Raw genomic sequence first — 27,397 nt, 5'->3', positions numbered from 1 at the left:
GAGTTTGTCGCTTTGCATATTAGCATTGCTACAAGCTAGTCACTTTTACTCGTCACTTTGTTGATTTTTTTAAAATAGATGAGCTCACCACCATATTGATCTTCATGAAATGTCTGAAAAGAATATAATAAAAGCAAAACAAATACTCAAATCAAAAGTTATACTTTGGTTAAGATTGGAGTTGGATCAAAGGGTAACTTTTGATTAGAGTGTTTGTTTCACCATTATTATATATGCTTTTTAAATATTTCAAGAAGATCTATATCATTGGTAAGTTTGTTGCTTTAAAATTCAACAAAATGACAAATTTGTTTACGTAAAGTGGCGAGCCCATCACTTTGCTGATTTCAGGTCTAAACAAAATATCCAAAATACATATAAAATAACAACAAAACGAACACTTGAATCAAAAGTAATATTTAAATCGTCAAAATTATAAGTTTTGTTATTCTCTGTTAATAATTCGTTATCACAAAACATTGGAATAGAGTGAAAGTTGTATCTAAAATTTTGAAATTATATGTTATTCTCTATTTGTCATTCATTGTCACAAATCATTGGAATAGATAGCAATCGTCGTAGAGAAACTCCAATAAATTTAAAAGAGGTGAGAAAGGGTATTTTCGGTAGTTCAAAAGGAAAATCCAAAATTAGAGTCATTTAAGTACTTTGCCCTTTTACCAATGAGTGGCGCATTCATAGATTTAAAGTTGGAAAACACTACCCTTTAATAATGTTTAAGGCTCTTAATCAAACAACCCATACAGATGGGAGAATATGTTAATGGATTCCAAGGAAAAATGAATCACTGGTCAATCTACACTAATCCCTAGAAAATAAATCAATTCTTTAATATCTATGTTTTTTCCTCATATCTCAACCGTCTATTTAATATAATGTTGGCGGTAGCAATATCATCTCATGGTCCACATTCTTAATATCCCTCGAGATTTGTGTGATGAGATGCATCATTGGTCTAGATCATAGATGACTTTATTACATTATCATCCAAGAAATGACGCTAACCCACATCCATGCAGGGCGAAGCTAGTAAGGAGCTGGTGGGGGCAATTGTCCCCACAAAACTTTGAGACACCCCTATATTTTCAACTAATTACATGCCCCATTTGTCCTCTCATTCCCTCACCTCTCCCCTCGTATGCCCCCAAATCCTGGTTCCGCCCTTACATCCATGTATGTTTTGTTTTTGATGTTCAACGATTTGTTTAATAGGGTGAATTACCGTTTTATGATTTAAATTTGACGAATTTACAATTTCAACTCCTTGTTCATTTTAATTACCAAAATGTGAACGATAACGAATTTAAAGGTTTTACAGTGACAATCTCAATGAAAATAGTGAAGCCTGTGAGATAATCACTTTTAACCTGCGAATTTGTTACCTTTCACGTTTTGATGATTAAAATGAATAGTGAATCAGAATCTAAAATTTATCAAAAGTTAATCACATTTTCGTAAACATTTCTTGTTTAATTATCTATTTTCAAGATAATGGACACAAGTGAAAGATTGAAAACATCTTTATCTTTGTGGAAGCAAATTACAATGACGTTATTATATAAATATATATAGACTCTGGCCCTAATTACTCTCCAGTTGATGGTACTACACAAGATATCAGTATTTGTAAATGAATGGTTGCGATTGTTCTGGTGGAGGAAATATAAAATTTTAGGGTTTTGGAGACAATAAATTATAAAATAAACATCGAATTGGAAATTTTTTAAAAGTTGAAGATGATAATACTTTAGAATAACTGATTATTTTGATTTAAATTAATCGAATCATTAATTCATTATTGTAAGAAGACAAATTATATATTTTTGTAACCCAACACCTCTTTTTTTCTCATGTAGAATATGTCAATGTTGACAAGAAAGCGAAAAATAAATAGTTTTGGTGAGAATAATAAATTTAAAAAATGAGGAAAATATCGAGTGGGTCCCATCTAAGGAGATTCTGTAGGTCAAATGTCAACATCACAATCTAAGGGATCCGGTTGCTGTAAGTAGAAGCAAGGCTGTCAATAAAACCAGGTTTTGGTAGTTTACTAGGCCCATTTAGCTATTTTAGCCTACTATAACAAGACTTGGGCTTGAGATTAGGCCCATAAGACAAGTTGATTAAATAACTTATCGTAATTTTATCTATAATTTATACAAGGACATTTAGCAAAACCTTGAAAAATAACTTCACCTATAATTTCTCTAATAAAACCTTGAAAAATAATCTTTTAAAATGTAACTTCCTCTCTCACAAAAATATATATATATATATATAGAGAGAGAGAGAGAGAGAGTCACTAACAAATAGGCTCTAGATTTGATTAACCACAGTGAATCTCATAGATATATGCACTCTTGTGTTTGATTACTGATCTATCAAAAGATTTTCACCTAAGGCTATCAATTTCTCTTCTATTTCTATAAAAAAAAAAATTTAATCATTTATATATTCTTATAATTTTGATACATTTCTCCTCTATAGTTATATAAATAAAAAATGATAGTAATTTTTTTTCACGAAATTTTTTAAGTTTTCTTAATAAAATTTACCGAGTGTCGAACCTCGACTCTGGAATGTATTATAGAGTCGAGCCTCAATGATACTTATTTTCGAGGTTTGATGTTGTGGGCATTTTTCACTTACAAAAATTTTTGTCGGACAATTTCATCGAGGTTCAACCGCTGGTACCGTTGAGCCTTGACACTATAATACATTCCAGCACCGAAGTTCAACTCTAAGTAAATTTTATGAACAAAATCATAAAAATTTTGTGAAATAAATTTTTTCTTGCTACCATTTTTCATTTTTATAACTATAAACGAGAAATACATTAAGATTATAAGAATATATAAATGATTTAAAAAAAAAAAAAAAAAAACTAGAGGAGAGCTACAAGATTCACTATTGTTCCTCAAAGAAATCCAATGACTTTTTGGTAGGTTTTGATAAAGAGAATAAATCTCTCTATTTTGATAATATAAAATGTTGAGAGGGAGGAAGTTACAATTTATAATATTACTTTTAAAGATTTATTAGAAAAATTGTAGGTAAGGGTACTTTTGTCTAAAAACATGAGTTAATGTAGCAAATAGGCCAATTTTGAGTATTAAAAAAAAATTGACCCTTTTTTTTCATTGCCATGAATCTATGGAATTTTTACGCTAACGTCCTCTACAACAACTATATTTAGATAATATATAAAATAAAATACACAAGAAAGTGAGCAATTGGACCCATAATTAATTCGTTGATTTTGTTGATGATAAACCCTAAATCAAAGTACCATTAAGAATTTTCCCCAAAAGTTGAGCTAATTTGATAAAAAAAAATCCTACTTTTTTAAGATGGTTAAACAGTCTCCCTTGATTAACTTAATCGAGCTAAGTTAATTCTTGTTGGGATTTTATTTTATAAAATCTGTTTTTAGATTAAATAAATTTTTCAAGAAAAACAAATGATTGGTAATTCATGGAGAGTCGTGTCCTTTAGGTTTTTCATGAATGGATATGTCTTTTGATTATTCATAAAAGGACATACCTTTTTTTCGTGAAATTAACCATTCCATTTCTTTTAGAAAGAAATTCTGTTCAAGTAAGCAAATATGGCATGGTTACAGGAGTCTATCCATCGCATATAGGCTTTGATTTGAAGGGCATCATGACATAACCGTCGAGGTGAAGTAGGGACCTAAAAGATCGAATGGAACGATACATAGATACATAGACAAGTAAATCCCTTATGGGTTCCAAGGTATTCCTTTAAGGTAAGGGGATTCCTCATTCGAAGGGAAGTAGACTACTCAAGAATTTCCCATTTCATTGAATTTCTGTCGTAATTAAATAAAATAAGGAATTCAGAAAATCTAAAGTAAAAGGAAGAATGAATCAATGAAATGTTGGTTGGTCCTTATTGGGAACTTGAGTAAGGAGTAGATCTTTTTGGGGTTTTCTAAAAAGTGTCCATATGGAAAGACATTTAAGAGCCCTTTTAACATTTATAAATAGGAATGGAATTTTGGCCAAATAATTCAAGTATTTTTGGAATTTAACTGTGTTTTCTAGAATTCAACTAGAATTTTTCAACAAATTATGGAGTATTTTAAATTTCTCAATACATATTGTTTCATAGGAGAATTCATACAGATAATTATCAAGATTGTAATTTGCAAATTCTCAGTGACTGTTATTTCCTGAAAGTTATTTGGTTGATAACCCGTCAACAAACTCGTCTATGAGTAAGGACAAATAAAATCTTAAAAGAAAGCCATCTTTTCACGTCTCAAAGTCCCAAAATTATAATTTCTTTTATTTTCTAAGACTATTTTCCCAACAATTTTTATGAAATATTTATTGAACCCCATAATGCATTTTGGGAAAATGCACCGAGCAAAAGCCATGATTATCAGACCAGTGGGGCCACTTGAAATTAGAGCAGCCCAATCAATAATTAGATCTCACATGTTTGATACCTAAATCAAAACGAATCTGAGTATCCGCAATTGAAGCTTCGAAAATAACAAAGCTTTGTTCATAGAAAACATCATTTATAGCCAATCAACCCATCTTTCAAATCTGCTGCATTTTTACATCCTATATGGCATCCTAAAGACCCAAGTAAAAGGAAACGTTACGCACACCATCAGAATCCAAATATTTTAACTGACAGGAAAAACAACACTAAAGATTCCGCTTACCTGAAAAAACTGATACAAACAGATGGTGGTGGTTCTGATAGCTCACCCTCAAACAAAGAAGATTACAAGTCCAAGACTTGTCTGTATCTAAAACTACGTTCTTAGCTTCTACCAGGTCTACTTCTGTCAATTTGGATTGTCTGTGTGTCTAGTGTCGACAGGATCTGTGGCATCGACATGCCTCCTGAGACAACAATCTCTGCATTCACAGCACATATGACATGTCAGATCCCTCTAAAGTGACAACGAGATAAACATCAATGGACAATCAGTCTTTTTGTCGAAAAAATTACCCAAAATATTTTATGTATCCCATTTTGATGGAAACTAACCCTGGGTTTTCAAACTGATGACTTACTCCTTTTTTTTTTTTTAATCTTTTTTGATAAATGATGGATGGCATACCCCTTTGACTTCAATCTTCCATGAGAAACAAACAAAAAAATGATGGAAATGCCCTTGTTAAAACCACTTCCCCAAACCCATTGTCATCAACCTCTAGGATAAAAAAATAAAAAATCAGCCTACATTGGGAGTTCGGATTGGGCTGATAAACTTCTAACGCCATCAAAAGTGGTTTACAAATTAATGGTAAAAAATCAATGATCCACAATTCTAAACCACTTTTGATGAGGTTAGTAGTTTCAAATTGGGCTGATTTTTTGAGAGGATGATCTCCTCAGCATAGATATCATCCTCACAAAAAATCAGCCCATTCCGAAACTTCTAACCCATATAGGATAAAGGTGTTGGCTGCCGAACAGGACCCTATATATATATATATATATATATATATATATAACACATGTCTTCAACCTCAACATTCCCTCTTTCAACCTTCAAACATCAATAACATCGTAGCATGGGGGTGGTGGTGAAGATAACATATTTTTGAAAAGAGAAATCAAAGGTTTTTTAAGAGGTTGAAGATATTGAAGACAATGGGCTCTTTTGTTTATTTAGTGGGGGGGATCATGGTTTTTAGGCAATAGGTTGAAGACGAGGGCATTTCCGTAATTTTTTAGTCTCTAATGGGAGACTGTTGTCTGGGGGGGATAGAGGGCTTATGTCATCAGTTTGAAAACTAGAGAGGTACCTCAAAATTACAGGAAGAAAAAAAAGTGGGTGGGGTGGGGAGGCAGGATCAAAGTATAGCAATTTATTCAGAAATAGAAGAGGTCATCAGGTCCTATGAAAAGGATGTAGGATTGTTCCCTTGGCTTGTTTTTGTTGGGTTAGGTGGTATCGTCGCCGAGCCCAGACAATGGTGGATCCAACACCCCTGGATGTGAGCTACATTATGTATATATGGAAGATTTGCTCCTCCAATCGCAAAATTTCTCAAATGAATAACAAATATAAAATAATAGCACGTACCAATTCCTTCGCGGACCGATAAGTTCGGTCTAATGACATCCTTGGAGTTGATTAGAAATATATCCCCAATGTAAAGATGGTTGGTGGGAACATAAACACAGCACAATTCCTCGTCTCCGGAATAACTCTGGATTAACACATCGCGAGTTATAACATTTGAAAGTGGATGTTTTCATTAACTTATGGTCTTCGAATTATTATTATCATTTTTTATTTTTTTGATAGGCAGTTTTTGAATTAAGTAATTCCACAGGTTCCGATGTTTTCAGATCCCATAACTCAATGTTTGAAGCATGTGAATGTAAGTGATGGAGATTGTATGCTTGTTGAAAACAATACACACCGACAAGTGTCCAGTGTCTGATCCACTACACTAAGTGTCAGACACAATAACCCCAACAGACCCAATATGCAAACAAGTCATGTTCAATCAGTACGTTGAAATATATTCTTTTTAAAATATTTTAGTCCGTTCTAAATATATAGACAGATGTATTGAAATAAGCTGACACTTCAAAATCACATAAAGAATATGTCAGCTGAAGGAATTCATTGATGATGGGTTCCTACGTTTGATTGTGCCTAAGACGATGTATTTTGATAATTATAGTGTGTTCGTATCTTGTCTCACTTCTATTGCAAAACCTTCGACTTGCACATCCTTTTTAGCTGATCTCCTAATCAACATTGGTTGCACATGACCAAACCATTTCAATCGAATTTTCCCACAATGACCTATTGAGGATACACCTACATTTTCACGAATGCATTCATATCTAATTTGATCTTTATTGTTTTTTCCACTCATCCATTTCAGCATCCTCATCCATGTACACTAAATCCATGCACACAATGTTTCATGATTGCCAACATTCAGCTCCATAAAACATATGTGGTCTTACCACCATCTTATAAAATTTTCCTTTTAATATGATTGGGCAGCGTAATTTATGTAGCAATCCAAAAGCATACCTCCAATTTAACCATACAGCTCTAATTCTATGGCCAACATCCTTCTCATTCCCTCCCTCCTTATGGATAATAGAACTAAGGTAACAAAAATGGTCACTTAAGTGTATTTCCTAGAACAATCAATTTTTATTAGCTATTCCTCTCTATGGATGTCATCACTGAAGTGGCAGTCCATATACTCTCTTGGTTCCACTTATTCTTAGGCCCTTGGACTCCAAAGTAGCTCTATAGAGTTCTAGTTTTGCACCAATTCCCTCTCCAGTCTCATCAATTATCCCTAAATCATTTGCAAATAACAAACACCAAGGGTCCTTCTTTTGAATATTAGCACTTATAATTTATAACTACGACAAACAGATATCGACTCAAACCTGATCCCTGATGTAAATCAATGTAAGTAGGAACCCAATTGTCTCCTCCCCATTCGTTTTCAAATACTCATAACTTTGTCATACATATCCTAATTTATGTCAATATATCCACTAAAAACCCCTTTCCCTCCCCAATTCCCACCAAATTAACTCTCCAAGGTATTTAATCGTATGTGTTCCCTAGGTCATTCATTAGAAACAAAGTGGAAATTGCTCCTCTTTTACCTAAATATGGATAAATATTTCAAATATTAAGGATGGGTATGATGCAAGAGTCCAAAACTGATATCTGCGGTGCTTCACAATGAAAGAAATGAAGCATGGGATTCATTCAGACCTGAAGGATGACGGTTGAAGTGATGAACCCAAACGCATATTCTCCAATTCGTGGATGCCTTATTATGGCCACCTCCTTGAAGGCCTGTGTATTCTGATCTGTAATAATAGTCAAGTTAGACATTAGCTACCGACAACCTGAAGTTATTCCATAAGAACATGAGAGAATCCAGAGAAAGTATACCAGGTGATATGGCGGCACTAATTTGCTTGGATGCATTGTATATATGGCGGACAAATGGCATCCGTTTGATAAACCACTCACCAAGGCCCAGAACAGAGGCCCCCAGCCATGATGACATGAACACCCCAACCAAGAATATGAATGTTATGGACGTTACGAAACCAAGACCTAATTGAGATTAAAAGATGGGCAAAAACATTAAAGAGATGACAGGATAGTACAATTGTTAATCAAGGTACTTTCAAACCAAGAAAAATAAAAAAATCAACAAATGAGTGTTGATACCACACCATGGGTTCAAAACCCGCCTTCACCGTCTAAATTACTAACCACCAACTTCACTTGCTTAGCAAAAAACATAATGCTTTTGTCAGCCATCAATGTTATATGTAAGTGTCCAACACCTTAACAATTTTGTTGTTGTTGGCAGGAATCTTGTTAGTAATTCAGAATACAACAAAAATTCGATTCGTGAAAAATTCAAGTTCTATTTGAGTTTAGATTGCAAAAATCCGATCTAAAATTTGGCCAAAAATTCGATAAATGGACAATATCCGGCATATGCTTCATGTGTGCATTATCCGTTTCATTTCAAAAATTCGGCCATATGATGGTGATGGGGACATCAAATCATAAAGAGTAGATTTTAATTTTTATCTAAATGTCTGTCTTATTTTGATGTTTTTGGGATTTATTTTGATGTTTTATTGGCCCATGGTCTTAGTATAATATTTAAGGGCAGTTTAGTACCTTTACTTTGTCTTTTATTTAAGTTTTTCAGGGTTTGAAAATTAGGAGAGAGAAAGTTACGAAAATTAGATTTATTTATTTGATATTTTAGATTGACTAAGATTCTTAAATTTATTTTCTTCATATAGATTGTATTAGGGTTTTTTTAATTAATGAATGAAAAAGAGTGATGAATGAGTCCAATATAATATTCTTTTATTATAATCTTTATTTTTATTTTCTACTCTTTTGTTTTTCTTGATTTTCTTTTAGTTCATTGTTCTTGATTTTCTTGATTTTTGAAACCCCATTCTTGATTCTTGATTCTTGATTCTTGAAACCTACAAATCTCCACCCTTAATCATTACCCTATAAACATTAACCTTCAATCCCTTCCTTACCCTATAAACCTTAACCTTTAACTATTTTCATCTATCCCGTCGTAATTGCGGAAAAAATATATATTTTACCTTTGGGTTTACCCTATCCTAGCCCAAAATCTTTAATCCAATCCTAAGCCAAATTTCCTAAACCCCCCATATTTTCTTATCTCCCCTCATCATCTTGTATCAGATAGTGATGTTAGTAGTGATGGTGATGATGAAATTGGTGATCTTAATGGTGATGGTAATAATGATGGTGGTGATAATGAGGACATTGAGATTATTGTTCCATTGATTTTTAAAAGAAAACCAAAGTCAAGGGACAAATCATCAATTGAAAAATTAAGGTGTAATCTCAAATAAATGTAGAGGGTCATGTCATTAAGATAAAAGGGACATTTGTCACGTAAAATGTGGATTCCTCCAAAATTTTGAAGTATGGCCGCTTCAAAGTCGATTTGTGTTACATGCCACAACTTACAAGTTTACACTTTGCAACATACAACGAGTTATAGCATTTTTTTTTCCACCAAGTCTTATAAAAATTCGTAAAAGTCGTAAAAATCACGTTTTATTCTTTTCAAACTTAAAATCTGTGAATTATTCAGAATAGTTCAATAATCCGAAGAATACTACTTTCATTGAAAAAAAACGAAAAAATTCATGAATTTTTCAAGAATTACACGGGAGATTGCTAATGAGGGCGGTTAGATAGTGAAAATTGAGATTATTAATTGAGGTACTCACAAACCAAGAAAAAAAGAAGATATTAATAGGACATATCCACAAGGAGAAAACATATTGCTATGTCAGCCATCCATGTTAGGTATAAGTGTCAAACACCTGAATAAGTTTATTGTTGCTATATATGTATTTCCAGTTTTGAGGATATGCAGCTCTACTCCGCTTATGTATCTTATATGGGAAGCTCTTGGCCTTTAGGTAAAGAACAGTTAATATATCATCACTCCTTCAGAAATGATTGCAGAGGATAGGTGAAGGTAAATGGAGCTTGTGGCAACAAGTTCAAGCAAAGTAAGGTTTACGGATGGAAGGCTGTTCCATCAGATTAAGTAGGTGTTTACCTACAAAGTTCCAGACCGTTGCCAACTTTATGTGATATCAGATCTGGGGATCAAAATTCCTGTATGGTAAGATTCTAGGAGAACTTCTAAGCTGAGGCTAGCCTTCTTTTTTTGAGATTTTAAGGGATCTTCCGTATCTTAGTTGGGAGTTATGGGATGCTGAGGTTGTCAATCTAGGCAAAGCTAGCGACATCAAGACAATTTTCTCCGAATATGTCGTTTAGAATAGGAAGAACAAATGAGTTTGACCCGTCAACTCATACAATGAATAGGTGAAGAACAAACCAATCTCACAGGTGCATCACAAGCAAATCAAGGATCCTGATATATAAAGCAGGATTGTTGATTGCAGATGCCATCAATGCTTAAACAGATGATGGCTGACACTAAAAACAAATAATATACCATAAAAGCAAGTTAAGGCTGCACATTTTTCTCCAATCCTAAAACATGCAAACTAACTTGGGTCAATTGGACATGAATCCTAAGATTTATGAGCCATGCAACATCAATTGGAATTTGTAATATAGGGAAAAAAAGGACCTATTACGCAAATAGTGCACCACTTATATTTTCTCATTACAACATATGAAAATAGTACAGAGATTCTTCTTCAAAGAAGCAGCTTAGAATACTTGTTATATTTTTTAAAGGGGGCACTGTATATTATTAAATGTAAAAATGTTGAAAGAGAATACATGTAGCTGTCAGCTGGAGCACCCACTCAAGGTGGTCATCTCATCGGAATCATAGGATTACTGTTTTTTAGGTGCAAAGCCTTTTAAGAAATTGTGTTCCTTTTTAGAGGATTCTATATGCAAGTAGTAGATGGTTTGTAAGGATGGAGTCTAGGGTGGTGGGTCTTTCTTCTTAAGATTTTTTTTGTTCCTATTTTCTTGTCTTCACTTGGTATTAGGGAGCTCTCTTCAAGCTCCTTCTATCCTTTTATAAAAGAGAGCTTCTATTGCCACACCAACTTTTGCTAATGCCACACCAAGATAGGTGCTAATTCTTTGGTGATTACATATTAACTAGGGTGGCATTAGCAAAAGTTGGTGTGGCAATAGTATCTATCTAATAGAATTTGCCATCATAAAAAAATAAAAAATAAAATAATAAAATAAAAAATCATAATGCACACATGTTATGCAAGGATGACTTTCGAGTATTTAACAGTACAGGAATGGTTTACACAGTCAATGCCCCACATTTAGCACAAAATATGGGGGGGGGGGGGGGGAGACGACGAGATGTTACAGGAAAAGATATGCATACCGAAGATGTTGATTCCAAGTTGAGCATAGATCGGAGAGAAAAAACCATCCACGAAATGAATAAACCACCATGTAATATAGAAAGTGATTGCTAAAGGAAATAGGATGACACTGCAAAAAGCAATCCGATTAGCGACAGTAGTGGGCACATAATAAACACTAACTCATCAGCATAGTTTCACGTTAGCTTTTTCTTATCAAACAAAATTAACAATAATAAGGGGAAAGCACATTTTTGCCCCAAGAGTTTCCCACTATCTTAGTTTCATCCCAACAATAACTTAATACTTCCCATAATTACACTCATTGAATACGTCAGATGATCTTAAGTCATAGCCTTTCTTTCTTTTCTTTGTTTTTTTTTTTTTTACATTTACTTCACCAAATGTCTTGATCATACAATCAAGCTAAATTTGACAGTTATCGGTCCCTTACATGTGACTAGTGAACTGCAACCATGTGCCCTTATTACTTAATGATTACTAAAGTATAAAATGTCAAGAAGATAGTATAAGAATAATAAATGAGAACGCATTGCATAGATTTCAAAAAATTATAACAATAATACAATTGAATGGAATGTATTCGACAAAAATAATCATCTAATGGAGTTAAGGATTGATATGGAAGCAGAATTAATGTGTCATTTAAGGTGGGGCCAAAGGTGAGGAAAAAAGTGAACAATGAGAAAAGTGGGAAACCAAGAGGGTATAAGTGAACAAAAAAGAAACATTGGGAGTGAAAAAAAATGAAGCTTCCCCAATGTGTCAACATAATTCAGTTATATGTACAGTTCTCAGATATATGAAAACACAACTTCTTATAAGTTGCCAAATTTATCATAAAGTTCATTCATTGATGCTTACATGTACCAAAAAGAAAATAGCTATATGATTTTTTATCTAACAATTTTTTTTAATCATTTAAGGAAAGTTTACAAAATGAGCACAGGGGAGGAATAGAAGTGAAGCTTATTAGAAAATAATTAAAATAAATAATAAATGAAGAAAGGGGGAAGGAAGCAAAAAAGAACAAAACCATAAAGCAGACACAAAGAGCCATCAAATTCTTTCCGAAAAATATGGAATATATCAATATGAAAAATGAAAGTAAATAGGAGAAATGCTAGGAAAATAAAAATAAAAAATTTAAATGTTTCTTCCTGTAAAGTAGATACATCTTTAGTTATGCATTATAGACATGACATGAAAAAGATACGTAAATAAAAAACATTAAATTTATACAAATACATCCACACGGGGTTGATTTCTATTGGAGTAGGATCTACACGAAATTTAGAGAAACTTTTTTGAAGACTTCTTGTTTAAGTGGGATTCTTTATGTCAATCGTGACCCTATAGTTGTATTTTGTTGTTTGGGATATTTTTTGTATTTGGCTTTTTCACATTTTTCAGTATGCTTAGTAAGTGGCCTCCTTGGCCAGTCTCTTTTCTTTTTCTTTTTTCTCTGAATAAAATTTGCTTTTACCTGTCCAAAAAAAACATTGATCGATATCCGAGAAGGAATAAAACTAGCATACATGCATCCTAAATCATCTCTAGCCCAGGATGATATGTGACTATATTTGGGAAGAAAAAGTTATACGAAAATAGAAAAAGGGGGGAAATTGTGAGAGGTACACAAAGGAGCAAAGCCTATACCTATTTCTATACACCGTCCTAGGCCTCAACAGCGAAAAGCACAGGTTTTCTCGCAGTGAGCCCTAAGGTTTAAATTTCAGCTGTGGTAAGTAACTTAGTCAGAACAGTACTGAGTCACATGGGCAAGAACATTCAGATTTGTTATTGTGTGGTGCCTATCAACTTTTGCAAATTGACAAAATTTGGTGGGCAGAAGGTATGTACCTAACCATTTGAAACACCAGCAGCCACCACTTTTTTTTTTAACTATTTCATGATAAAGAGCAAATATAAATCTGATGGCAGATAATTTCAACCTAAGGCTTCAATCACATCAGACGTGAAGTTGTAAATCCTATCTAAAGGATAGGTAACAGTGGAATGGATTTAGTCATTAAATTGATCTGTTTGAAGAACTGACTAGGAATCAAATAACAGAATATAAGCACAAAAAAAGAGTTTAGGTTAGGAAACATGCATATCTTTAATATCTAATTTACAATAGGTATGAAATCGAATGAATCTTGCAGAATCAACTCATTCATAATAGTAGGTCATTCTTTATCAAATAGTTACATTTGCCACTAATTCATACTATTAAGTTCGTTGATGATTGATTTTTTTTTTTTTTCTGATAGACAAAGATAATTTTATTAGAAAAAGAGGAGAAGATAGGGAGGTAGAGAAGACCATCCCAGAAAGCTTCTTCCGTAAAGGCAAAACCCCATGACAGTAATCCGGACTATTCAGTTGACCCTTGATAGCATACCTCTTGGATGAGCTACAGCCCAAAGATCTCACTGATTGGTTCAGTCTATTAGTCCAGCTAATTGGCTATATTTCATTCTAGCTTAACTTCAATAACTGAATCAGAGCAAATTAATTAAATTGTTAGGTATTAGGATCATTAAACCACTTGGGTTGTGGGGTGTAGTCCATCCAAGATGTTACCCTTAAACATTGTGGATCAAAAGCATCGTCATCATATGTGATTTATGACCGTTAGGTCATCAATGCATTGCATACAAAAGTATGAGATCACAAATTTGCCCCAAGAAAAAAAAATACATTCTCTACTTCTATTCTTGTTTAAGCTCACTTTTACTCTCATTTGGCTCCATTCTCTACTTCTTATACTCCCTCATCATCTACATCAAGCTCAAAAAGCAAGAATCAAGATTCAAAATTTTTAATTAATTAATTAATTTTTATTTTTATTATTATTTTTATTATTATTATTATTATTATTATTTTTTTTTTTTTTGTTTTTTTTTTTTTTTTTTTTGGGGGGGGGGGGGGGGGGGGGAGAGTGGGGTGGTGGGGATGAGAATAAATCATATTGTATATGTGAAAAAAAAAAATAATGGTCGAGATGACCATACCTACAAAGCAATACAAAATTTAGTCATGCAGCTTACATGTAAAGTCTTATCTAAAAAATAAGTGTTCAAGAAGACTCCCCAGATAACTTGCAACAAAAAATATAATGCCAAAAATACTAATAATGAGTTCATGGGCTCCTTGCTCCTTCCCCTCGAATACTAGGGTATTTATCCCCTTACAAAGGCTCCAACATACTACAAAATGTAATAAATGCCCAAGATACCTTAAAGGCCAAACATTGCCAACTCAAATAGCAAGAGAATGGAGGGAGGGAGACACCTATAACAATTGAATAATGAACATAAGACAGACCACACTGTACATGCCATATCACAATGGATTAGGACGTGGTTTACCAAATCCCCGGAAGATTTGCATATGGAACAAAAATGGATTGAAATCATAAGATTATTAGTAGTTGGGATTTTGTTCATAGCTGCCGATCAAATGAAGAACGCAAGATTTAAAGAATTATGCAACATTCAAGAATCAAAAGAAAGTGGAAATATGCATTCTTACATACTAGTTAAACTTACAAATATAATAAATTATAATGAAATTGGAAACAAAAGATCACAAAAATATTTTCTAGAGCTATTGTAATAATTGCAAAAAAAATTCTATCTTTTTTCCTTTTATTTTCTATTTAAAAAAAAATGTTATTTTTTGGCGCTATGCAACTGCATATGCTATTGTGCAAGTGCAACATACGCTGATCGGCACAGCATGACATATGCTATTTGAAAACATTGGTCAGAAGTAGTAGTGATTAAACAAACTACTACCCAACCATATGAATAGCTGTTTTTATAGGACTCATCAACTCTTATGCAGAAACAATAACTGGTCAGAAGAAAAGACAGAGATATGCAGGACTTTGGAAAAGAAATGCCCACCATCCAGTCATAAACTTTTTTGAAGCCCAGCTTCGAACAACTTTACAGAAAGCCTGCACAATGACAACATAATGGAGCTCAATTAAATGTTGAACTTTCTTAATGGGACTGAAAAAAAAAAAAAAGAAGCATATGCAGAGAAATTTATGAAATCAAAATCAGCACGTTTCTTTTAATATGTACAACGATGAATTGTGTAATTCGATAGCATGGCAAAGCCAAAATTTTAAAGAGAATGCTGGATATTCGACAAAAGTGTGAAGGGCAGATGACTTATTAGAATCACACATTCACTGAATTTTAAAAACTCAGGGCAACTTTGAACCGTTGACTATGGACTGTTAATTATTGAAAGGTTCTTGGATGATAAATTGTGTTTCCCCAATGACATAAGAAAATGAAATTAAGACACAACTAATCAGTATCAATTTGTTTCAATAATTGTCCTGTTTTATTTCAATTATAATAACAAATATTTGCATATGAAAACCCCAGAACAGAAATTGCACACATTTATACCTAATAAGGTACTTATCTATTGGAAATTAAGGGAATTTTGAAACAAGTTATACCAAGTCAGAAGGTGTGGAGGAAATTTTGAAACAAGTTATAATCGAAAAAGAGATGTAAGTATACCATCGAAAGCATAGCAGAAAAAGGATACCATTGAGGAAAGGAAGTTACATTATATTTATTTTTCTATCGATTTACCTAAAGAGACTGCCATATCAGATTTTTCTCAAATTTAGATATATTAAGATTTTCAGAAAATAATGGAGATATTGTGACATATCTTGCCAAAGAGGCAACAGCGAAAACTACAAAGCCAAGGATATGTATATGCTACTATTTCTAGCGAATTAGGCACATAAATCGTTCTTGTAGCTATGAAAATTAATTGAAATCCCGACATTTGTATCCAATAGAAATGTGAAACAAAGAGGTCATATCATAGCATAGTTCCTGCTGGCAATACCCCACTCCCACTTTGGAAGCTCCACAGAGTGAGATACACCATTCAACCCTTTTAACTTGATTGATTTTGAACCATTTAAAATAGTCTTCATTTTTTAATCAAACTCACAATACAATAGCCTTCTGTCTTTAATAAATATGAATATGTGGCCTCAGATATAAAATTCTATCCCCACACTTCAGGTGAGACTAATCCCACGGTCACACGCACCGCCCCCTTGGAAAGTCCTACATGCAACTAGTTGCCAGACCCTGGAGGATGGCCCCAAGGAATTCATTGCTTTGTGGGGTTTCATACACTTGACCTACCCTTCCTGAGGAGCTTATCAAAGCTCGGCTTGGGGTTGGCCAAAAAAATTTTGCTTAGCGAAAAAAATGAAGTGGCCTCGAATTTTGAATTTAATTTTCAACGCATCGAATGGCTACTTGCTCACACCCAAATATGGATACACTATCTACTTCATGCAATAAATTCTAGAGGAAGCTAGAATTCATATCAATCAGCAATATGTCATTCTTTAAGTTTTTTTCTTGGACTGACACAGAATTAAATTCACCCAACTCATGGATTCTTTATTATAAACATCGACATTTCCTCTTACAGCAAGTCCAATTGGTAAAAAAATTACATTTGACCAAGGAACAAAAGAGGAAAAAAATTTGCTTTTAAAACACACGGAAACAACTAAAACAACAGTACCTAGATTTCACATACACTGCACACATCATGCAAATATCACATAGAATTATATGAAATTAGGAAAAATCAAAACCCTAATATCCACACCAGTTTGGCATTGACAAGGTGAACATGCACAATCCTTAAATTGCTGTCATCATCGCATTAACAACACCACCACCACCACCAGATCTAGAGGCGGCAAGAGGATTGGGATGCTTTGTATAACAACTAGATAAAATTGTGCCCACACACCCCGAGATATCGAGCAATGGAGTAAGTGGTCCAGTCTTTTTCACTTCTTTACACATTGAACACACGTTGCGGTTAAAGAATCCCACACCAATCAGGTGATTAAGGATGAGGATCTTATCTACCATAGCACCCACACAAAGAATTTAAGGGAGGATATGGGGGGGGGGGGGGGGGGGGGGGGGCAATTCTCACTGGAAAGGAAGGGAGAACGGTCCCATCAAATTTTTGTAAAGAGATTAGTTTGGAAATTTGCAATTGGTATACCACTTCCACAATTTGACAACCTGGTCTGAATTCTGCAAAGACACTCCCCACTCTTCAAGAAGCACATCCATGTTGTCTATTTCCAAGCCATTGAAATTTCATCATAACCCCAAGTTCTATCAGGTATTATAGTGGTCCTTGACTAAACATCAAATAATGAAGGCCCTTTGCAAGAGGAGACAGACTATGTGGAAGGGAAATCTCAAACAAAGTGGATCCCACGACACCATAAATCCTCCCAAAATCTGATTGTGTTGCCTACAGTAGACCCTAAGTAAATGCCTCCACAAAAATACTAAGAACCTTGGCTATACCTTTCCATAAACCAGTTCCACAAGAAGATCTAGGGGGTGGAATTCTAACCATTGGCATGCTCCCATTTTTTTTGTTATCTACCACCCTAATCCACAATCACTACCCCAAAAGAGTCGTATTCATATCTTTTTAGCGTCTTAACTCCCAATCTACCGTAGTTTTTCAGCAAATGCACCCTTTGATACTCAACTAAATGGAATTTTTTGAGTGATCCTCACTCCCCACAAAAATTCCGTAATCCACTTCTCAAGTTGCTTTGCCACATTTATCAGAATTGTGAATGATGGAAGGAAGTAGATAGGCAAATTGGACAAAGTACTTTTGATGAAAGGCACTTCTCTGTATTTGGGTAGATAAATCTTCTTCTATGATGCTCCTCTCAATGACTGGGTCCCAATTGGATTTTTTCTTATAAGGGGCCCACAAAGGAAAACCCATTTAAGTAGGTGATTTCCTTATTACATAAATCAAACATTTCTCAAGGTTCTCCATGTTACCCACTTCCTTGACCCCAAAGACTAGGATTTTGTCCAAGATGCTCGAAACAATGGATACTGCTTTGAAACAACTAGGAGACCACCTAAAAAATTTAAGAAAACATCTCATATGGCCAACCAGCTTAGTTCGTAATGTATGGGTGATGATACAATAGACCTTGGTTCAATTCCTACCATCACCAAGTTACTGATCTCATTAAAAACAGGTTTAACTGTCAAATAAAAAAAATAAAGTCTCAAGTGGGCCAATTGATCCAAGGAGCATGTAGAACAATAATAGTATCATCAAAGAATTGAAAAGAGATGTTTTCAAATCATCTACATTAATTTTGAACCCTTTCATTACATCATCATGCACCCTTCTATTCACCATTCTGATAAATGCGGTGGGGCTTCGGCGACAAAAAAAATTACTCTCTTTTTTTTACATTTATTAAGAATTATGCAAAAAATGAGAAATAGGAAAAAAATAATGATAAATATGCAATTGCCAAGGTAACATCAACTAATTAGCAAATTTGCAAGTCAATAATCAATTAAAACCCATAATCCATCAAAGTAACACTTAAAAAAAATGAGTAAATAGAGCATGTTCAATTTAGTTTTCATAGATATCAACTAACTTAACAAAAATACTCTAATCTGAAGTCAATATTGTCCTCATCCCTTCAATTGACCAGGGCATGGTCACCACCACCACCATCGTCATCGTCATCTCCCTCCTCCACTTGAAAGTGAGCCCTAGCTTTCAACTTTGAGAAATCTTAGGAGTATAAATACTAAAAAGATTTTTTTTATAAAGCCCTCAAAGTTTTGGTGAATATTTTAGACATCTTATGTTTTTAAAAAATCTGATAAGACATCCTAGACCATGGTCTTTTTGAAAAGCTAAAGAAAAAAGAGTTTTTTTTTTTTTTTTTAAATCCTGCTTAGCACTGGGCGCCTAGGCACTGCTTTTGACAACCATGGAGAGGAGAACCCCTTGCCTAAGAGCAACTCCAACACAATACCCATCCCTCCTCCCAACTGCTATTTTGGGTAGTGGAGTCAAAAATAGTGGCTCCAACCCAAGACCCATCCCTCATCATTTTTTGGGTCTAGACAATTTCGATACCACAAAAAGCTACTCCCACTTGGTTACATATCCTTTTTGAGGGAAAAAAATTCGGGCAGTTATGTTGAAAATAAGTCAATTTCAGAAAATTTTAAATCTGAATTGAATTAAAAAATTATTAAACAATTTATGGGTAGCACGGTTGGAGTGCATATCACATGGATACCCATAATTGCAACCCACTATAACCAAAAAGCTCATTTATGGGTATGGGTAGAGGGTGCTGCGTTGAAGATGCTCTAAGGCCCTAGAGCTTTTTAAGAAACAATTGGGAACTCCATTTACCATAAATGAGAAAAAGAATGTAGAAATGAAAACCTTTTATCCATCTTCTCCATCTAAGGCTACAACACAATCTTCCCAATGTGTAAACTGAAAATTTTCAACTCACATGGTTAGAGGCCTTCTCATACCAATTCAACATAGGATGCACAACACACCACTACGAATTAGAGAGTCGATGCACTCATTGGCAATTAGCACTTGATCAAGGATTTGTTTACTCATAAGAAAAACACCTAGAGACAAGCGACTTGGAGATGAACTTATGGACACTCACCACTAAACCGATAGACTTGAAATCCTATAGAGAGATGGCATTGTCATCTTAGGAATGAGAGTGATGAAAGTATTGTAATTCTTCCAATCAAAGAACTCATCTTAAAAAAACTCCTACACTACTTATATAATATCATTGCCAATTATAATCCCGCATCCCTAGAGAATAAGTATGGCAAAGCCGTCAAGACCTAGAACCAGCTGCCAAAAGATAGCAATCTTGTTGATTGGCAATTAATGCCCTTCGACTATGACTTGCTATGAATCCTATCATCTTGAAACCATAATGACATCGGATGAGGCGAGTTCATCAACTAGTTTTCTTGGGCCCAAGAGAAAACGACGACAAATTCTTATGTCCTTCCTTCTCAACAAAAGACATTCAATAGTACATTTGTATTTTACTGTTTTCATAAACCCTTCATAGAAAATAGTAAGTCTGTGGCAGGTGCCAACTAGCTTAGTTGGTAAAGTCTTTGGATGATGATACCAGAGACCTAGTTTCAAATCCTGCCAGCACTGAGTTACTGAACTCATTAAAAACAGGCTTACCAAACAAATAATAAAAATAATAAGCCTGTTGAACGAGACAAGTGAGCAAAATTTGAAACAGTTCTATTTGTATAAAAATTAGTTAGTTTGGTTTTCTCCTTTTTTTCTCTTCTCTTTGTATCTCGGAAGTCTCCTCGGCCTCCTTTTTTATACATAAATTGTCCTTTTATCTCTAAAAAAAATCGTAAATGGTGGTTTTCATATTAACTGTGTTGACAAACTCAGCCTATGGGGTGTTCCCTTTACACTATAATGTTGGTCCCAAGCCGGATAAAGGTGAAGAGTTGCACCAAGTTTGCAGTCGGGGTAAACATCCACTACCGCCTAAAATATCTTGGTCAGACATTTCATTATATTCATACTAGGGTGTTCCCAGAAAGCGACACATTGCGATGGGGCCCAATTGTAGTGGGAAGTAGGTAAGGGTTCCCTAGGGCTTCCTCTCGAAATGACACGCTACTACAACACACTTGGCTTCAGAAATCGCGGAATAGAAGTATAGCAACTCTATAGCCAACCCCAAATCTTTAGGATAAGAGTAAGATTTTGTTGGTGGTTGTTGGAATATAGCCTCACGGATTGAACAAATGGAGTTAAAATCTAAAGCTACATGTGTTAAACTGGAAGAGGAAAGGAAGAGTTAGTTATTATAGTTAGTCTGTTATGAGTTAGTTAGTCTGTTATGAGTTAGTTAGTCTGTCATTTCTCATTTTTTCTTGTATAAATATAGTTCAAGTACTCTGTAATTCATTATCCAATTTCATTTCATGAAAGTATTTTTCAATTCATCTCTTCTACTTTCATCTCCATGATCTTTTCTCACAAACTAAAACCTCAATTCATCTGAAACTTGACATGGTATCCGATTGAAAATCATTTTTTGCTTCCGCGACCTTACAAAGATTTTGCTCTGAAATCTTTGTAATTTTCCTTATACATACTTTCTTGCATTTCTTGAACAAATTCCATAAATGACTTCTAACGACGAAAATTCTATCGCACGATCAATCTTTCGGACGATTCATCAAGTCCATACTATTTGCATCCAAGCGACAATCTTGGTGCATTACTTGTTTCAGAAATCTTTACTGGTGATAACTACATCCCATGGAGTTGATCAATCACCATTGCTCTAACAATCAAGAATAAACCAGTGTTGATGGTACGATTCTTGCTCCTCCTGTTAATCAATGTGTTCTTCATACTACTTAACTACGTGCCAATAATTTGGTTCTCTTGTGGTTAATGAATTTTATTTCCAAGGAAATAAAGAACAGTCTTCTTTATGTTGCATCTGCTGTTGATCTTTGGAAAGAGTTGAAAACAAGATACTTCAGAAGCGATGGTCCAAGAGTTTTTCATCTTGAAAAATCTCTAAGTTCTACTACTCAGGGTTCTTCATTGATCACTGAGTATTTTAGTTCTTTCAAGACCTTATGGGATGAGTATGTTAATTACAAACCATTCCCAACTTGTAACTGTGGAAAGTTGGCAACATGTACTTGCAACCTGTTTGATTTTTTGCTAATTAAACAGCAATCTGATTATGTGTTAAAATTCTTGGTTGGCTTAACTGACTCCTACGCTTCAATTCGAAGCCAATTGTTTGTGGTTTTACCATTGCCAAGTAAGGCAAAAGTATTCTCTTTACTACTTTAAGAGGAAAGCCAGAGACAACTCAATAATTCTGTCAGCAATGAAACTCATGCTTTGCTTGCCAAACAGAATAATCAGTCATCTGTTCCATTGAAGTTTTTCAAAGACAAACAGAAGAAATCTTCTCTATATTGCACTCATTGTAGATACAATGGACATACAGTAGATAAATGTTTCGAACTTCATGGTTACCCTCCTGGCTGGATTGGACCAAAAGGGAAACAAAATCCACCCACTGCTCATGTTGCTATGTCAACTTCTAAGGTCTATATTCAAAACAGTAACGAGAATCAACCGTTTCCTTTAACTTCTGAGGAATTCAATAAATTGCTAGCACTTGCAAATTCTAACTCATCTCCAATACCTACCCACACAACTTCACCAGCTGTAAACATTGTTACTTCTCACTTTTTTGGTAAACCTTCAAACCTTTGTTATTTTGTTTCTTCATCTTTATAATATGTATCCTCATGGATTCTGGATACAGGTGCAATAGATCATATGATCTGTTCACCACTATTATATTCATCTACACCTAAATCAATCAATACTTCTATTAATTTTCCAAATGGGAACTTTGTTCCAGCTTCACATATTGGTAATATTTATCTCTCAAACACATTATATTTGCATGATGCGTTATGTGTTCCCAGTTTTTCATTCAATTTACTATTTGTTTCTAAACAAACAAAGCAGGCTAATATTTGTGTCTCTTTGACTCCTACTACCTTTTACAAGACCATTCAACAAAGAAGATGATTGGGATTGCCTTTGAGAAACATGGACTGTACCACCTATCTCAAGCTACTTCAAAAGCTGCTTACTGCAATCAACCCAAGTTTAATTCTTCATCTTTTGTCTCAAAAATTACTCACAAATCAATTAGATACTTGGCATTATAGATTAGGCCATGTTTCTAACTCTAGATTACCTTTTTTTAGACAGCTAGAGTCATCTATACCTTTCAATTCTACAAATGTCTGTGATGTATATCATTTAGCAAAGCAAAGAAAGATTTCATTTCTTGTATCTCAAACCAGTTCAAATAAAATGTTTGACTTGATCCATTGTGATATATGGGGTCCCTTCAATGTTGTTTCCTACTCTAGTTTCAAATACTTCCTTACTATAGTTGATGACTATACACATTGTACTTGGGTATACATGCTCAAGATGAAATCTGAAGTTCCTTCTATCCTCAAAATTTTCTGCAAAATGATAGAAACACGGTTTAGTACTTCTACCAAAATAGTAAGGTCAGACAATGGACCTGAATTCCTTTTGACTCAATTCTATAATAACAATGGCATTATACATCAAAGAAGTTGTGAGGAAACTCCACAACAAAATGGAATTGTGGAGAGGAAACATCAACATTTATTAAACACCACCAGGGCCTTAATGTTTCAAGCAAACATGCCTTTAATCTTTTGGAGTGACTGTGTGTTAACTGCAACACACATTATAAATAGAATTCCTACTCCTCTTCTCAAAAACAAAACACCATTCGAAATGTTATTTGATAAACCAGCTAATCTTTCTCACCTCAGAGTGTTTGGCTGTCTTTGCTTCGCATCAACACTCACAAATCATAGATATAAATTTGACACGAGAACTACAAAATGTCTATTCTTAGGTTATCCTTCTGACATAAAAGGCAACAAATTAATGGACCTTAACACAAATAAGATATTCATCTCAAGAAATGTAGTTGTTTATGAAAATGTCTTTCCTTTCAAGGCTTTTCCATCTAATCTTGAAACACATACCTTCTTATTTCCTCCAACAAATTCCGCTTCAGATTTCTACTTTCAATCTTCTGATATTCATTGTTATGATATTCATTCTGATCAAAATCTACCTTCACATCAGAACCTTTATTCAGATCAGAATATTACATCAAATCAACACCTCATCTCAGATCAGAATCTTACAAACCATCAACTACCTTTGAACAATGAATCTGTTCCTCAAATAGCCACACAACCTCTTCAAAAATCTTTAAGAATTAAACAAATGCCAACTTCTTGCAGGATTACTATTGCGATACTGCTTCACAAGTTCCAAATGCAACTCACTCATCTGCTATTGTTGATTGCTCTCTTAACAAAGGTATTCTATATCCCATATCTGACTTTCTTTCTACAAATCGACTGTCCACTTCTCATAAAGCCTTTCTAGTATCCCTTTCAGCCTCCCAAGAACCCAAAAATTATAATTTGGCTACTAAAATTCTTGAATGGCAAGCTGTAATGCAAAATGAAATAAATGCCTTAGAGTTAAATAAGACTTGGGAACTTGTTACTCTTCCTAAAAATAAACAGACCATAGGTTGTAAGTGGGTATTTCGAATCAAGTATAAGGCAAATGGAACTATAGAAAGACACAAAACTAGATTGGCAACTAAAGGCTACACTCAACAAGAAGGATTAGACTTCTTTGACGCTTTTTCTCCAGTGGCAAAGATTACTTCCATTCGGCTACTGCTTGCTATAGTTGCTATTAAAAATTGGCATATTCACAAATTAGATGTTAATAATGCATTTTTACATGGTGAATTGCATGAAGAAATTTTTATGGAGTTGCCCCCTGGTTTGGTTGTCAAAGGAGAAAATAAAGTTTCTAAACTTTTGAAGAGTCTCTATGTTTGAAACAAGCATCTAGGCAATGGTTTGCTAAATTGTCCATAGCATTGCTTGAATATGATTTTACTCAAGGTAGCTCAGATTATTCTTTGTTTATCAAGAAATCTGAATCATCCTTCATAGCTTTACTAGTCTATGTAGATGATATTCTTTTGGCCAGTGACAGCTTGCTTGAAATACAACTGCTCAAAACTTTTCTACATTATAAGTTTACAATTGAAGATTTGGAGGAACTCAAATATTTTCTCGGATTGGAGGTAGCAAGATCTAAAACTGGCATATCAATTTTTCAAAGAAAGTATGTTCTAGACATACTTGACCAAGTTGGAATTCTTAGTGCAAAACCTGCAGCTTTTCCAATGGAATCGAATTTAAAGCTCACTGCTGCAGATTTTGATTTGTATGAAGATCCTTCAGCCTATAGAAGATTAGTTGGGAGGTTATTATACTTAACACTAACTCGACCTGACCTTGCCTATTTAGTCCAAGTTCTCAGTCAATTTTTAGCCAAACCAGCTGTTAGTCATTACCAAGCAGCCATTCGAGTTCTCAGGTATCTAAAGGCAACCCCTGGACAAGGATTATTCTTCCCAGCTTCATCAGAATTACATCTAAAGGCTTTCTCAGACAGTGATTGGGCAAGGTGTATTGACACTCGAAGGAGTGTAACAGGCTTTGCCATTTTCTTGGGTGATTCATTAATTTCATGGAAGAGTAAAAAGCAAGCTACTATAAGCAGATCTTCTGCAGAAGCTGAATATAGGGCCCTTGGTTCAACAGCTTGTGAGATTCAATGGCTCCTTTATGCACTGTAGGACCTAAGTATCAACCACCAGCAACCAACTTTGGTTTATACAGACAATAAATAAGCATTATCTATTGCAACTAATCCAATCCAACATGAAACAACAAAGCACATACAGATAGACTGTCATCTTATTAGAGAGAAGCTGCAACAAAATATCATCAAGCTCTTCCATGTCCCTTCAAGATTGCAACTGCTAGATATTTTAACAACGCCTCTAGGCTTTCTTCATTTCATCATACTCTCCGCAAGATGAACATCCTAAATATACATGTTCATCTTAAGGGGGGGTGTTGGAATATAGCCTCACGGATTGAACAAATGGAGTTAAAATCTAAAGCTACACGTGTTAAACTAGAAGAGGAGAGGAAGAGTTAGTTATTATAGTTAGTCTGTTATGAGTTAGTTAGTCTGTTATTTCTCACTGTTATGAGTTAGTTGGTCTGTTATTTCTCATTTTTTCTTGTATAAATATAGTTCAAGTACTCTGTAATTCATTATCCAATTTCATTTCATGACAGTATTTTTCAGTTCATCTCTTCTACTTTCATCTCCATGATCTTTTCTCACTAACCAAAACGTCAATTCAATTGAAACTTGACAGTAGTTGTAGCGGTGTTGCACGTAAAGTGTGTTGATAAAGAATATGATTTAGGTACAGAGCAAAGCCCTTGAAACAAACTCAAACCGTTAAAAGCAATTTGATCCCATTGAGAAAAAAAAACCAAACATGAGCACTTAATACAGGAGGGTGGGTCGAATAATGTTCTGATTCTGAATGAACCCCATAAAGCAGTAAAATTGATAATAAGAAAGAGCCGTTCTAGAGAGACTTGCTACAAAACTGCGCTGACATGGCAGTGTGCATATAACCATAGATTTCTCCCCTTGTATCTCAAGGAAAAAATCTATGGTTATCTGCATACTGCCACATCAGCGCAATGTCTTGGCAAGTCAATTAGGATTTTGCTATAAGAAAGGGTCTTGAAGATACCCATTACATCAATCATGACAAATTAGGTTTGCAAAGCACCATTGGAGCCAAGAATAATGTAAAATCAACAAATTATCGAATATGGAGTGTAATACAATCCCCCAATCGAACTAACTTACGTCCACAACAAAACCCAGACCCCTCAAACACAAAAGGGTTTCTAACAAACCGATCAAATCAAGTAAAGCGATTCTCCAAAAACATCACTAAAACAAGTAAATTACGTAAAAATTAAACATGGATTCTATCGAAATCAATCAACAGCACAGAAAGAAATAATATTTAATACGAGCAAAAAAAAAAAAAGAAACTAACCTCTCTACCCGAGTGATTAGGAGATGCTAAGGATGAAGAAGAAGGTTTAGATGAGGCGTCATCATGTATGGAGTCAGAGACTGGTATGAGAAGTTCACGATCTCTTTCTCTGTTAGCCATTACAGACGAAGGTTTCTCATCGCCCATTAGAAGAACAGCAACTTCAAACCCCTCTCTCAGAGACAGATTTCAAAAGCAAGTATAAGGATGTTGTCTCTTTTGTTTTTCTTCATTTCTTTGTTGAAAGTTTTATATAGTTTATAAGGTTGTGTAATGTACAGTAAATTATACAGATCATATAAATTTGTCTTTATCTGCCATTTAACGGATTATTCAACCATGTGTATCCACCTGTAAAGTTATGGGTGGGGACACAATTTTGAAACACTGTCACACAATCTTGCTGGGGTGACATAGAATTTA

General features: G+C 34.4%; 1 protein-coding gene across 1 annotated transcript; it reads right to left on the bottom strand.

Annotated features, from left to right (window-relative positions):
• Positions 1 to 4,502: 4,502 nt before the first annotated feature.
• On the bottom strand, positions 4,503 to 27,225 carry LOC147388785 (protein CONTINUOUS VASCULAR RING 1-like). The gene is made up of 7 exons (XM_086417802.1): positions 26,975 to 27,225; positions 15,351 to 15,403; positions 11,433 to 11,542; positions 7,961 to 8,128; positions 7,778 to 7,875; positions 6,098 to 6,224; positions 4,503 to 4,919 (listed from the first exon to the last, which is right to left on the bottom strand). The coding sequence occupies exons 1-7, from the start codon at positions 27,119 to 27,121 to the stop codon at positions 4,822 to 4,824; spliced, it is 801 nt and encodes a 266-aa protein (XP_086273928.1). The 5' UTR covers positions 27,122 to 27,225; the 3' UTR covers positions 4,503 to 4,821.
• Between the last annotated feature and the right edge of the window lie 172 nt (positions 27,226 to 27,397).

This window comes from Akebia trifoliata, chromosome 12, assembly GCF_017979445.1.
Source record: "Akebia trifoliata isolate Shusen 1 chromosome 12, ASM1797944v1, whole genome shotgun sequence".
Classification (NCBI taxonomy): Eukaryota; Viridiplantae; Streptophyta; class Magnoliopsida; order Ranunculales; family Lardizabalaceae; genus Akebia; species Akebia trifoliata.
Note: the sequence above shows the minus strand (reverse complement) of the source record. Positions and strands in the feature narration are given on the sequence as shown.

Excerpts from the sequence above, each read along its gene's own strand:
- LOC147388785 (XM_086417802.1), bottom strand. The coding sequence starts at position 27,121 with ATGGGCGATGAGAAACCTTCGTCTGTAATGGCTAACAGAGAAAGAGAT. Across the intron at positions 15,404-26,974 it reads CTAATCACTCGGGTAGAGAG|GCTTTCTGTAAAGTTGTTCG; the intron begins GTTAGTTTCTTT and ends GTCATTGTGCAG. Across the intron at positions 8,129-11,432 it reads ACTTGGAATCAACATCTTCG|GTCTTGGTTTCGTAACGTCC; the intron begins GTATGCATATCT and ends AATCTCAATTAG.